Source organism: Rhinatrema bivittatum, chromosome 9 (genome assembly GCF_901001135.1).
Source record: "Rhinatrema bivittatum chromosome 9, aRhiBiv1.1, whole genome shotgun sequence".
NCBI lineage: Eukaryota > Metazoa > Chordata > Amphibia > Gymnophiona > Rhinatrematidae > Rhinatrema > Rhinatrema bivittatum.
In genome coordinates, this window is record NC_042623.1 from 12,418,422 (window position 1) to 12,431,906 (window position 13,485).

Genomic DNA, 13,485 nt, shown 5'->3' on the forward strand with positions numbered 1-13,485 from the left:
TATTGAAAATAATTTTTTTAAACACTCAACAAAATTGTGCACATATATATCCCCATTAAAAGTCCTTTGTATTTATCCTTGGCTATTACTGCAAGCATGGCACACACCAAAGTGATATAACCAAAAAAGGCTTACTGCCCTCCCAACGAGGCCACGTTTCAGACAACCAGGCTTTCAGCAAGGGATATTAATCTTCTTCAGCCGCTCGCGTGCTCTGTGCCGCTTGTTGTTTTTCTTCCAAATAGCTGCTCATGATTTTCTCTCCAAGAGCCGTGCTGAAAAGCCATTAACCAACATCTTTCCCTTATATTCTTCCCTTGTGACTGCCGATCCGCCAATAAGGTTCAGGAGGATTTAAACCAACCAATCGTGACCAACGCCAGAGTTATCCTGTCAGGCTGACGTCAGAACGTTGTGCAAACTTGTATACGGGAAGTATACAAGTATATATATCAAGTTCTTCAATGGTGTACTGACACAGTCATCATTCGCAATCATTTAAAATGGGGTTGCCAGTTTTTTTTTATCAGAAGAATATGCTCTGACACTGAGGAATTTGAAAAGCAAGTGCACAGTTTGTGGGCAAGGTTTCAATCTTGTGGGTATCCGCATAAAGCGATCAATCGAGCATATAAACGTGCCAAATGTAGTGATAGGCAAAAATTATTACAGTACAAACCTGTGAAAGACCAGTCTTGCTTAGTTTGCTTATTAAAACATTTCTATAGTGACAACAACTGCAGCAGCCATTAAGAGACATTGGCATATCTTGTCCTTACATGAGATATTTTGTGAACCTCCCCTAATAGCCCCCTCTCGGGGATTGAATATAAGAGACAGAGTGGTTCATTCACAGCTGAAAGAGCAGCCACAAACAGTGGAAGAACTTGGTCATAAGAACATGCCATACTGGGTCAGACCAAGGGTCCATCAAGCCCAGCATCCTGTTTCCAACAGTGGCCAATCCAGGCCATAAGACCCTTGCAAGTACCCAAAAACTAAGTCTATTCCATGCTACTGTTGCTAGTAAGAGCAGTGGCTATTTTCTAAGTCAACTTAATTAATAGCAGGTAATGGACTTCTCCTCCAAGAACTTATCCAATCCTTTTTTAAACACAGCTATACTAACTGCACTAACCACATCCTCTGGCAACAAATTTCAGAGTTTAATTGTGCGTTGAGTGAAAAAGAACTTTCTCCATTTGTTTTAAATGTGCCAAATGCTAACTTCATGGAGTGCCCCCTAGTCCTTTTAAATGTGCCCAGTATAAGTGGTGTCAGTACACCATTGAGGACAGTATGTGGCAAGATCCTATCACAGGGTAGAGAATTAAAAGAAGATCATGCACTAACTGCCTCTTTTCCAATGTAATATACACAATTGTATGTCCGTGTCCTAAAGTGTATGTAGGACGTACCATGCGATCAATGCAGGTAAGACTGACAGAACATAAATCTTGGTTGAAGACTGTTAAATTAACCCCACCAATGGTACAACACTGTATTGAACTGGACGACATTTTTTCTGATCTACAATGGACAATCATTGAACAAATACAAAGCACCATTCATGGTGACGATATAGTATCATGTCTGAATTATCAGGAAGTATTTTGGATTTACACTTTAATGACAACGGTCTCTAAAGGTATGAATGAAGAACTTGATTTAGCATCACTGTTATAATATGCAGCATTTATTTCCCGTATACAAGTTTGCACAACGTTCTGACGTCAGCCTGACAGGATAACTCTGGCATTGGTCACGATTGGTTGGTTTAAATCCTCCTGAACCTTATTGGCGGATCGGCAGTCACAAGGGAAGAATATAAGGGAAAGATGTTGGTTAATGGGCTTTTCAGCACGGTTCTTGGAGAGAAAATCATGAGCGGCTATTTGGAGGAAAAACAACAAGCGACACAGAGCACTCGAGCGGCTGAAGAAGATTAATATCCCTTGCTGAAAGCCTGGTTGTCTGAAACGTGGCCTCGTTGGGAGGGCAGTAAGCCTTTTTTGGTTATATCACTTTGGTGTGTGCCATGCTTGCAGTAATAGCCAAGGATAAATACAAAGGACTTTTAATGGGGATAAATATGAGCACAATTTTGTTGAGTGTTTTAAAAAATTATTTTCAATAATTTCAAGCAAACCCAAACAAAAGCCAGAAATAAAAAAAAAAAACCTTGAAGTCTTGTTTGTTTGTTCTGCTCTGCTGCTGGCCCTCATGGCTATGAATTCAATAATGTATTTTTATTTATAACAAAATGTTTGCATTTATTTCCGGTGCTTGTGTAGGCTTGCCCTTTGGACTGCTGGCTGCTCGGCGAGGGAGTTGTTCATCCAAGTCCTGCATCGATGTTCGGTATGGCTTCTGGATATGGGTTTTTGCGGCTGTAAAATAAAGCCTTTACCCTTCGTTTGTATGAAGGTGGCAAAATGATTCAGGGCTCTCATGTCTTTCAAGAGCAACGTATTGAACCATCCAATTGGAAACACGGCACTTTATATTGGTGCAAACATAACTGTCTATGTATTAGAACTGTAGTAAAATGCATAAACCATTTCAGGGTCCTTTTGGTTTTCTTCCCTAGGATTATTTATTTAAATATATGTATTACCCGCCCCTCCAGAATAGTCTGGAGTGAGATGGAAAAAAACATACATAATGTAATAAAAAACAAACAATAAAAATTAGATGATCATAAAACCATGCATGATTGAACAAGGAAAAATAATCATCTGGATTGAAAGAAATTTAAAAGAGCAAATCGCTGGAATGCTTTGGAAAACAAAAGAAGTTTCATGAGTGTGTTTGTATCTTGCCTGAGACGTATTAACGGGAGAGAATTCCATAGGGTGGGGCCATAAATAGAGAATGATAGGCAAGCCATCTTAGGTGACAGAATGTCAAGCAGAAACTGCTTTGATGAACCAAGTGTCCGGCTTGGTGTGTAGATGCATAGGGTGGAACTAATCCCACAGGGAGGAAATGGTGTATAGGAGGTTGTGTATGCCAACCTATGAAGAGAGACTGAAAGATATGAGTATGTATACCCTGGAAGAGAGGAGGCGCAGAGTTGATATGATACAGACCTTCAGATACCTGAAAGGTTTTAATGATGCATTTTCCTCAAACCTTTTTATTTGGGAAGCAAACAGTAGAACTAGGGGTCACAAAATGAAACTCCAGGGAGGATTCAATGGCAAGGCGTAATGGGGAATTGGATTCAAACAGCAATCAATGAGGGTCCTGACTTTTCAAGTGTAGGAAACTGATAAGCATGGGGGTAATAGGGAATTGGATTCAAACAGCAACCAATGAGGGCCCTGTGGGAAACTGATAAGCATGGGGGTAACCTACACGACGCAACAGATACTACCATGAGCTTGCTTGGTGGGCGAGACTGAATGGACCATTTAGTCCTTTTCTGTAGTCACTTCTATCTTTCTATACGGGTAGCCAATAAAAATCCTTGAGGATGGGAGAAATGTGTTCCCAAATGGGAGTCCCTGTCAACAAGTGGGCAGCAGAGGTTTGGATGATTTGAAGAGGTCTCGCAGTATTTTGTGGCAGACCGGAGTACAGAGAGTTATAATAATCAATGGTGAGAAAAATTAAGGCTTGGAAAACTGTACGGAAATTTGATGGTTCTAGTAAAAGCTTTAGGTGTCACAGCATTTTTTATTTTAACAATTCAAAAAAGATAAAAATAAATTTATTTATTTATTTTATTTAAAAGTATTTATATACCGCTTTTAAAAAGAGATTTTGTCAAAACGGTTTACAAAGTATAAAAAACAAACAAATTAAAATTAGATTTAAAAATACATAAAATTGATATATAGCTAGATAGATTACTAGCCTTAAACAAAAATCTTATTAAAAGAAAGATGCTGTGCCCTAGGTCTGTTTAAAATGTAAAAATTTGCCTCAAAACTTATTACTCTCCATTCTTGACTATCCTTTAAAATCTCTCTTTACATGGTCTTATGCCATAGGGACATGAAGCTGGTTTTTGTTTTTTTTAGCAAGGTGCACAATTGTGCACCCCCTTGCGCGCACCAACCCCTGATTTTATAACGTGTGCACGCAAGTTATAAAATTAGGCGTACATGTGTGCGCGCCGGGTAGTGCGCGCACATGTATGCCGGCGCGCTGTTTTGAAAATCTACCCCCAAATCTATCTCAGAACCTCTGAACTTTCAACGGGAAGCAGCCTGGCTCAGTTTTTCATACTGGCCCTTAATTAAAATTTAAAGCAGCACAATGAAAATGTGATTAAAAAAAAACTTTTGTTTTCCTTTTCTGGAATTATTTTGCTTATGGATTTATGGACAGTTAGAACTTTGGCTTCCTTTGAGTGCAAGAACCTTTGTATTCTTAGGAAAAATTGTTCAGAAGATATCTATAATTTAAATATATATATAAATAAGACTGTCAACTTTGGAATTTTTATGTGGGGCAATCCAACTAGCAGATAGCTAATTCAAAGGTGTCAAGAACTGCAATCCTCAAGGGTTGTGCATGAATATGCATGATGTATACCTGCATACAACTGAGGCACTGCATTCCAATCTACATCATGCATATTCATTAAGGGATATCCTGAAAACCAGCTTGGTGTGCAGCCCTCAGTTTGACACCCCTTAGCTCTGGCATTATAACAGATATCTCCCCTCGCGACTGGCTAGTTTTGGGTTGCACTGTGCTTTGGCAGGTGCACTGCAGTACAGATCTGCTGTTCAATGCTGCCTATACGATTCACAAAAAGATGCTATGCCCAGAGCTGGAGGTGATACCTGCTGTGTATTATGAAAAAAACCCAAGACTTATTGGTGATTTGAGTTTCAAAAGAGATGAATGCTCGGTGACTGGACAGGAAAGTGTGAGGTAGACTAATTAAGGGTTAGATTTACTAAGGCTTTTCTCCCATTCTGTGTCAGTGATAGGGGTGGGGGTGGGAAGCTTAGTAAATTGAGAGCTAAGGGAGGGGGATGACGTTAGATCCAAAATGGAACTTGTAATTCACTCCTCAGCTGGCCATCCCCTGGTTTTAGTTCATTAGTTTTTAACAAGATGATGAAGATCCTCTTCCTGGTGACTTGAATTTTAGTTCTCTTTTTAGGAGGGGGTGCAGTGAGAAAGATGGCTGCTGCCTTATTATTTGTATATATTTATTTAACTTCCCCCATGCCAGGAACCGTGCACTCAAATGACAATGCATTCGGAGAAACATTCGTATGCCATCAGGAGTCTAGTGTCATCCGATTATTTGCAATATCAATGGGTAAAAAGAAGCTTTAGCAATTAGTGCACAATTTCCCTACAAGATCTGTGCAGGTTGGCCAACAAGTTGCAGGGAAGGCGTGGCCGACCCTAGGGCAAGGAAGGGGGACTGGGAGCTGCAGTGGGCGTGGGCTGGGGGGTCATCGAAGAAGGATGGGGGTGTGGACTGAACGTTGCTAATTCTATCCCATCATTTTTGACGGGATTTAAAACTCTAGTAGATGCTTTTCCTGACTTTCTCCTTGACCTGACCTTATAAAGGGAAAGAGAAGCCCAATATGGAAAGAAGACCCCATTATAAGGTGACACCTCCCTAGTGAACTGTAGAGGTCTTACATGGAATAATATCTGTACAGAAGGAAACTCTGCTGGACTGGGTACATTAGTAATGAAGCCATTCATTTATTTGTACCGTATTTATTCATTCATTCTTATAACCCACAATTCCACCATAAAAGCAATGCAGAGTACCAATAAAACAAAGACAAAATCAACAACAAATCAGGAACATAAAATTTGCATACCTTGTGCCAACTCTAAACGGAATTTTAATTATTTTCTGTAAATTATTTTATTTTCTGGGAAAGTGATTAACAGTCGAAATAATGAAATGATTTTTTCGTTGAAAAATAAGCAGTTCTGAGGCAGAATAAAAGCCACTGCTTAACCCTGTTGGGGTAAATTTTTATTGGAGGATGGTGGGTTACATTGGTGGCGATTGGGAAGTATTGTCCAGGTTGTTTGGTTTGGAATTTTGTGTTTTCTTCTGTTTTATTTGATTACTTGCAGGAATGCTGTTTATGTTAATTATTGGGATAATACTATTGAGCGGGTTCGGTTGTTATGATTTTTTTTTATATATTTGATGTTATGATATTATGTTTCCCTCTTTTGGGATTTGTAGCTTGCTTAGAGTTTGGTAATCCACGCGGGTAGTAAACACTTTCAATCCATAAATAGGCCTCTGATTGGATTTAATGTCGCAGGTTGCGATACTTCGGCATTATCTTAAAAAGTGACAGCTCAGGGCATGCGGTGAAGTCCAGTTACTGCATCTCTTGGCATGATGCAGCTGAAGCTTCTTGGCTGAGGTTTTCACAGCCCTGATTTCTACTTCTCCATGCAAGTAACGGCAGCAGGGCTGTCTGTCCCTGGCTTTGTGTCTCACAGCACATCAGAGCCCTATAACCGGACACCACTCGCCCTTATTCCTGGCCACTTACACTGCACTCTTCTGTTCTCACGCTGATATTGTATTTTGCCCAAGGTCTGCAATAAAAGATTAAGTAGAGACTGTTCTCTAATGGAGGGGGGGATTAAGTGGCAATTCTTCCAGTCAGCAGACAGACAGAAAGACGACTTCCCTTGGTTTTTCCAAAGAAATTCTATTTCTGTGGCCTGATCGATTTAGGCCTTTTTCCTTCCGAGGCAGGTAGAATGCACACCTGTTGTGAGCGGGTAATAACTATGATTTACATCAGCAGTGTGCCTGGGACACTTGGGGCCTAATCCGCAGCGGCTCGTCCCCCTATTCTGTGTCTACGGGAAAAACACTTCACGACTGGAGCCATTTCCGGATGTCGCTTTGCGCACTCGCCCAAAACCAACTTCATGCTTTTGTTCCTTATTGCTGTGGCAAAGTATTCCTAATTCTGAAAAATTGCCCCAGATTTGTACATTCACTGCTTCACGTCACCTCGCACGATTCTCTTCCTCCCCGCCCCAGACGTTTTCACAACATTTTATCGGCTCTGAGGCAGAATCAGATTTCTCACACTGAAGTTCTTCCTGCTCTACGACAAAGGCACGCTTTAAATCCCTCAAAAGCTCCAGCTAAATGACTTAATATGTTTCCAGAGAGATTGCTTTGGCTTTTGCAAACCGTCGGCAATAATTTCTGCGGCCGTGGAACGTTCACGTGGGCAGGGCCTGTCGCATGGGACGTACTCCAGAGTAACCTCTCGCTGCATCTACCCCGGGGGCCCGTGACTTGTATCTCCAATTAGCACTTAAAAGAAAAGAGGCTTGGCAGACAGCGCACTCACCTCGGCTCAGCCCATCGGGTCCCCGAAGAATTCGGCATTCTTCTATCTGGCCGAATGAAGAAAACATCACCCTGATATCATTTTCATTACACTTCTTCGAAACCATCCCTATGAACAGTTTTCTGTCTTCCACGGCTATAAGACAAAAACAAGTGAATGAGCAAAGGGCATTTCATCTCTGGAGCCTGTGATCAATGCTTCATTACCACATCAAACAGAGCGCACCCCGCACCCCCCCCTTCATGTGAGGCGAGCTCTGCGGCAGAGAGGGGTCTCAGGGCAAAGGCTTCATGTTCCAAAAAAAACCCCGTATCTCCAGCGACTCTCTACTGCTCCAACCGCTGACTGCAAAAAATAGCCATTTACTGGAGCCGGAGACTTGGCCCTCCCTGACTGTCCACGGTAGCATTGTTTCACAGAGGTCACCGATAATTATCAGAAGGATGCATGCTCTGCGCGCCGCATTACGAACTCTGGAGGCGAACGTTTTTGAAGAGCTCACCCCAGCCTCATGCTGACACCTCTAAGTGTCGCATGGACACGAAAGAGGCAAGGCTACAAGAATACCACAGTGCTCTGGGGCAAAAAGCCAGGACCAGTTAATAAGTGGGCTGCATCGCATCTCGGCTTTAATAAACGGGGACCATTTAATATTTCCAAAACGTTCTGGGTTAGGGCTCTGCGACGGCTCCAGGCAGTGCGTACCAGACCGAGCCAACGCTAGTTTTGCCCTATTGGATCTGTGGACCTTGTAATTCAAATTATTCTGTAAAAGGCAAAAACCTACAAAAGCCCACTGATGCGAAAGGACGGGTTCTCACAGTCCCGGTGATTGCATTCAGGCCTCTGGAGGGAGCCCTCCTGCGTGGCCCAGAGCCATCGCCGCAATAAGCAGACTAGGAGTGTTTGAGAGGGGACAGATAAAAAAAATAAAGGAAACGTCCTCAGCTAGCTGGGAATAAAGGTTCGTGTTCCAAATCAACTGGGTCAAAAGGAAAAAAAAAAAAAAAAGCATCACCCACAATTTATCTTTTCCCCTTTAATTTTATGTTTCCCAGCAGACTAACTCAGCAGGCCGTGACTTTACTCCTGCAAATCACAGAGAGAGACATGCAACCCGGGCTCTCCTCCTTCGCTGCCAGGTTACAGACTTTAGGAAAAACAGGGCTTGTTTTAAGTGGATTTCATTTTTCAGCACTTACGACACACAAAAGGATCGATCATAGGGAGCTTATCAAAGATAATCTGATAGTTTTACCACATCACTAGTGAGAGCTTCTCGCCCTTGTAGTTTTACAGGAACATTTGCTCTTTATTAATATTCATCTTAAAACATACATCTTTCCAAACTCAAATACAGTAGTATAAGAACTACATAAAATGTTTTATTGACTTCACAGAAGTGACTTGTGTACGTTGGGTGCCTTGGAGGCTCACTTGCCAAACTCCTCAAGACCACCTTTACATTTAAAACACGTGGTGGCAACATTTTAAATGCAGGGAGCCCAATATTCAGCACCACTCACCGGGTAAGTAGTGACTTATCTGGCTAAGTGGCTGCTGCTGAATATCCAGCTACGTTCAGTGGCCGCCACTTATCGGACTAAATAGACAGATGGATATTCAGTGAGCGGATTGGAGTGGCACTACTTAACCGACTAACTTAGCTGAAGGTGCCGATATTGACACTTATCTGGTTACGTTAATTGGATAGGTTTGACCTGCCATAGGGCAGGACTAACTTAGCTGGATATAACTTGTGTGGCCAAGTAGTGCTTTTTGATGGGATATTCAGCAGCATAGCCGTGCTGCTGAATATCCCACGTAAGTTAGCCGGATAAGTTTTCTGTTAAATATCTACCGCTTAGTTCTCACTCAAAGGTGAATTGCGAAAAGTTGCACATGTAAAAGGCAGCATATACACAAGTAAATAGCATGTACTTATGTATGTGCTAATTTATAAACCGCAAGCATGCGTGCATGAGCGTCCACAAGTACATTTGCACCTGTGAAAAAGGGACGGGACAGGGGGGTTCTGAGACAGGTCCAACATTTACATGATTAAGTTACTATTCTATAGGCACTTCTCAGCGATATTTACACCTCCTCTATATCTGGAGTAAGTGATCAGAAACATCTTAAAAGTGAAATAAGAGTGGGTGGAGGGTGGAGGGTCTGGCAGTCCGAAGAACCAGGAAGGCCTGGATGACCTGCAGATGGACTGGGAGAATTGCGCGTGGTCATTTCATCTCCAAGCGCATGTTAGAAAATCTTCCGAATTACACACACACATGTGATACTTATCCGGATAAATTCTGATTCATCCGGCTAAGTAAGGGCTTTGCTACTTAGCTGGATAAGTCTTGAAAGCGGCACTTATCCGATTTATCTGGCTAAGTAGTGACATTTATCCACATAAACAGTGGCAAAGGCAGAACTGACTCAGCCAGATAAGCAGCACTCTTCAGACTTATCTGGATAAGTAGAGGCTTTGTAGCTACGTAGCTGGATAAATCAGAATTTATCCAGATGAGTGCATTATATATTTGGACCTTTTTATTTTTTCACTTGTGCACGCATGTTGCAGGACACATCTGCCTATATTTTACAATCTGCGCCTACCACAAATGCCTCTGGTAAACCAAAAGAGCAAATACCTCTCAATAATCAAAATCACAAAGCACGAGGTGAACAAATATGTTCTTTCAAACATTCAAAACTCAATAACCGCTAAACCCCAATCAAAAAAAGGAGAGTGGTAACAGAGTGTGACGTGCTAAAGTTTTTAATCTACTGTCTCAAACAGAAGCACACGATATCAAATCATTTGACAGACTCCTTTGCTATGTTCGTCCAATATGTAAAAAGCTAAATATACTTTATCAGAAAATCCACAAAAATCAAGAGAATCCAAAATAAAAAAAACAAATCTTTGTGCTGTATCCTTTAGGATCCAGTTTGGAAAAATACTTGCGTTAAGATAACGAAACATGCACCATGTTTTGGCCTTCATCAGGGGTCATGCAACGTTACCCCACACACTGTAGAATGCAGCCGGTACGTGGTGAAAGATGGCGACTATCATGTAAGTGCAGGTTATAAAATACAGCAGATTTCTGCACGCGTAGATGGAGGCAGGCACTGCTCTTTGAAAGTCATCCTCCCTAATTCTTAGGATAAGAACCTTTGGGTCAATAATATTCAGTCAAACTGGTGAGCTTTAAAGTTATCTTGATATTCCCCCTCCCTACACACCTAAGCCTCCCACCCTCACCTGCTCATGCCCAAAGGTGTCTGCATAAGCCAGCAAGAGGAGCGGGAGAGGCTCTTCTCGTCTCCCCTGGCCCAAAGAGTAAATGCCGGGATAGCTCTTGGGTCTACTGGTATTTAATACTCATTTATTTGCCTCGCTCGCCACTGATTGGTCTCTTCCTTGGAAGGTCTCTGTGTCAGGACCAATCCCTGTTCAGCACGGGAACTGGAGCTTTCAGGGAAGGGACCAATCAGCGGTGAATGAAGTGAATGAATGAATATTAAATGTTCCAAGCAGGGAAAAGCCGTTCCTCCTCCTGCTGCCTTAGACAGATGCTTAGAAACAGAGAAAAACAGAAACATGACGGCAGAAAAAGACCATATGTCCCATTCAGCCAATTAATTTAGCATGAAAGGACTTGAACGGGTAAATGTAAATCAGTTATTTACTCTCTCAGACAATAAAAGGACCAGGGGGCACTCCATGAAGTTAGCAAGTAGCTCATTTAAAACAAATCAGGGAAAAATCTTTTTTACTCAGTGCACAGTAAACTCTGGAATTCAATGCCAGAGGATATGATTAAAGCAGTAGTGTAACTGGGTTTAAAAAAAAAGTTTGTATAAGGAATAGTAGCTTGAGATCTATTTAATGTTTCGGTACTTGCCAGGTACTAGTGACTTTCCATCCACTGCTGGAAACAGGATGCTGGGCTTGATGGACCCAGTATGGCATATTTTATATTCATACCTTCCTTAGAGATCCCCTGTATTTATCCCAGGCTGTCTTGAATTCAGATATTGTTTTTGTCTCCACCACCTCCATTGTGAGGCCGTTCCTCGCATCCACCGCCCTCTATCTAAAGAAATATTTCCTAAGATTACTCTGGAATCTATCCCCTTTCACCCTCATCCCAGATCCTCCTTTCCATTGAAAAAGGCTCACCTCCTGTGCATGGAAAGCTTTGAGATTTTTGAATGTCTCTGTCATATCTCGCCTTTCCTCTAGAGCAGTGATGGAGAACTCCAGTCCTTGAGTGCCACAAACAGCCCAGGTTTTCAGGATATCCACAATGAATATGCATGAGATAGATCTGCATACAATGGAGGCAGTGCATGCAAATCTTTCTCATGCATATTCATTGTAGATATCCTGAAAACCTGGCCTGTTTGTGGCCATGGAGGACCTGCGTTTGCTTAGATCTTTCAGTCTCTCCCCCTATGCTTTAGAACGGAGACCATTGACCATTTTAGCAGCTCCCTCTGGACTGACTCCGTCCTGTTTATATTGTTTTGGTGGGGGGGTGGGGGGGGAGGGCACTCAACCTGCTACACTCAACCTGCCAAGGATGTGCTTGGCCTGCTACAATTTATTCATTTCTTTGGGGGTAGGGGATGGATGGAGGGGGGATTGGGCTGCTGCTATCTGGATAACCTCGGGCCCCTTTTATTTTTTTTTTCTGAACAGAGTTGGCCGGATAAACTTGGCCCGGCGCTGGCTGACTAAATTTAAAGCATGCCCCCCTTTTTATCAGTGAGGTGGGAAACGTCCCCCGGCGCTCTCAGCAGCCCATGAAAAGTAAACTGCGGTCCCCACCCACCGCTTCACATTGTCCGTGTACCGAAAACGCGCTCTTCTCTCACACTTCCTTCTGGATTTCTCCTGTGGATTTACTGGACTGGAGAGTTGCTTCACGGGTGTTAGAGTAATTAAACCACACCAAGGTCTGGAAGCAAATCCCAAAGACTGCTGGATCAGCAGCACTGCAACCTGACAGCCTCCGTTTCCAAAAGGGGGAGGGCAAAATTATTTAGCAATATTGAAATAGAAAACAATGGCTTTTAAAGACCATGAAAGCCTGTCCATTTTCCCCATTTTACCACAGATCCTACTTGACTTCTGACTTTACCCTTACTTAACGACCATTAAAACAAGGCACTTACTATGCAAAAAGTAAAAAAAAAAAAAATAATCATAAACGTTAGGAACAGAGGGCGATGGCTCACCCTATGGAGCCTCTTCTGATGTCCAGAAGAGGCTTCAGGTTTCCCTACAATCACCTGGTGCTCATACGAGCTCTGCTCTCTCGGCCCCTCCGTTAGCAAAGCAGCACTCCCAGCAGGGGGCGCACATGTTACTTTCCAAGTGCCAGGGACTCGAGAGGGAAAAAAAAGACGCTCCACTCTGCTATTAGTGGATTTTAAATCGGTAATAAGATTTAAATATCCCCCCTTCTTATTCAGTATTTTAATCAGTGTATTTAATCTATGCCACTGAACTTTGTGTAAATATCTCCCTTCTGATTCAATATCCTTTCCACCACCCTCAGCCTCTTTTAACCTTTAATCAAGCCCCTCCCTTAACCCCTTTCAACTTATAATCAAGCCTCCTCCTTAATCACTCTTATCTCCCCGTTCAATTTTCTTCCTCAAAACATTTTATATACTAATTTAATCTAAACCCTACTAATTTAACCTAGTGTAGCTCTTCCATATTAGAATCCTGTTCCTACAATTTAAAACCCTATACCAAGTTAAGCTGTACCTATTTAATTTAACTTATAACGTTATCAGATAGCTATTGTTCCTCTTTTCATATAGTTATTGTTCCATGTAAAGGCTACGCCTAAAAAGTTCCAAGTTATTTGTAAACCGATACGATGTGCAAACGGATGTCGGTATATAAAAAGTTCTAAATAAACAAATAAATAAATAAAGAAGAAGTAAAATCAGGAAAAGTGGAATTATAAGAAAGTATATTCCAACATAAGGAAAACATAAAACTGTGGAATACATCAGAAGTCCTCAGGAGATAAACAAATACAAGAAAACAAAAAATTCTCAGTAAACAATACTATCCCTCCGGCTTGTCTAACAGAAAGGTCTCCGTATGGACGGGATCAGT

The 13,485-nt window shown here is 41.9% G+C and overlaps 1 protein-coding gene across 19 annotated transcripts in view; it reads right to left on the minus strand.

Moving 5' to 3' along the window:
* The window catches only part of CELF2 (CUGBP Elav-like family member 2), a 653,507-nt gene that overhangs the window by 98,440 nt on the left and 541,582 nt on the right, over positions 1-13,485 (minus strand). For all 19 annotated transcript variants that reach the window (XM_029616663.1, XM_029616667.1, XM_029616660.1 and 16 more), the window contains one exon: positions 7,332-7,466. In XM_029616663.1, coding sequence (XP_029472523.1) covers positions 7,332-7,466 — 135 coding nt within the window. The remainder of the gene's footprint in view (positions 1-7,331; positions 7,467-13,485) is intronic.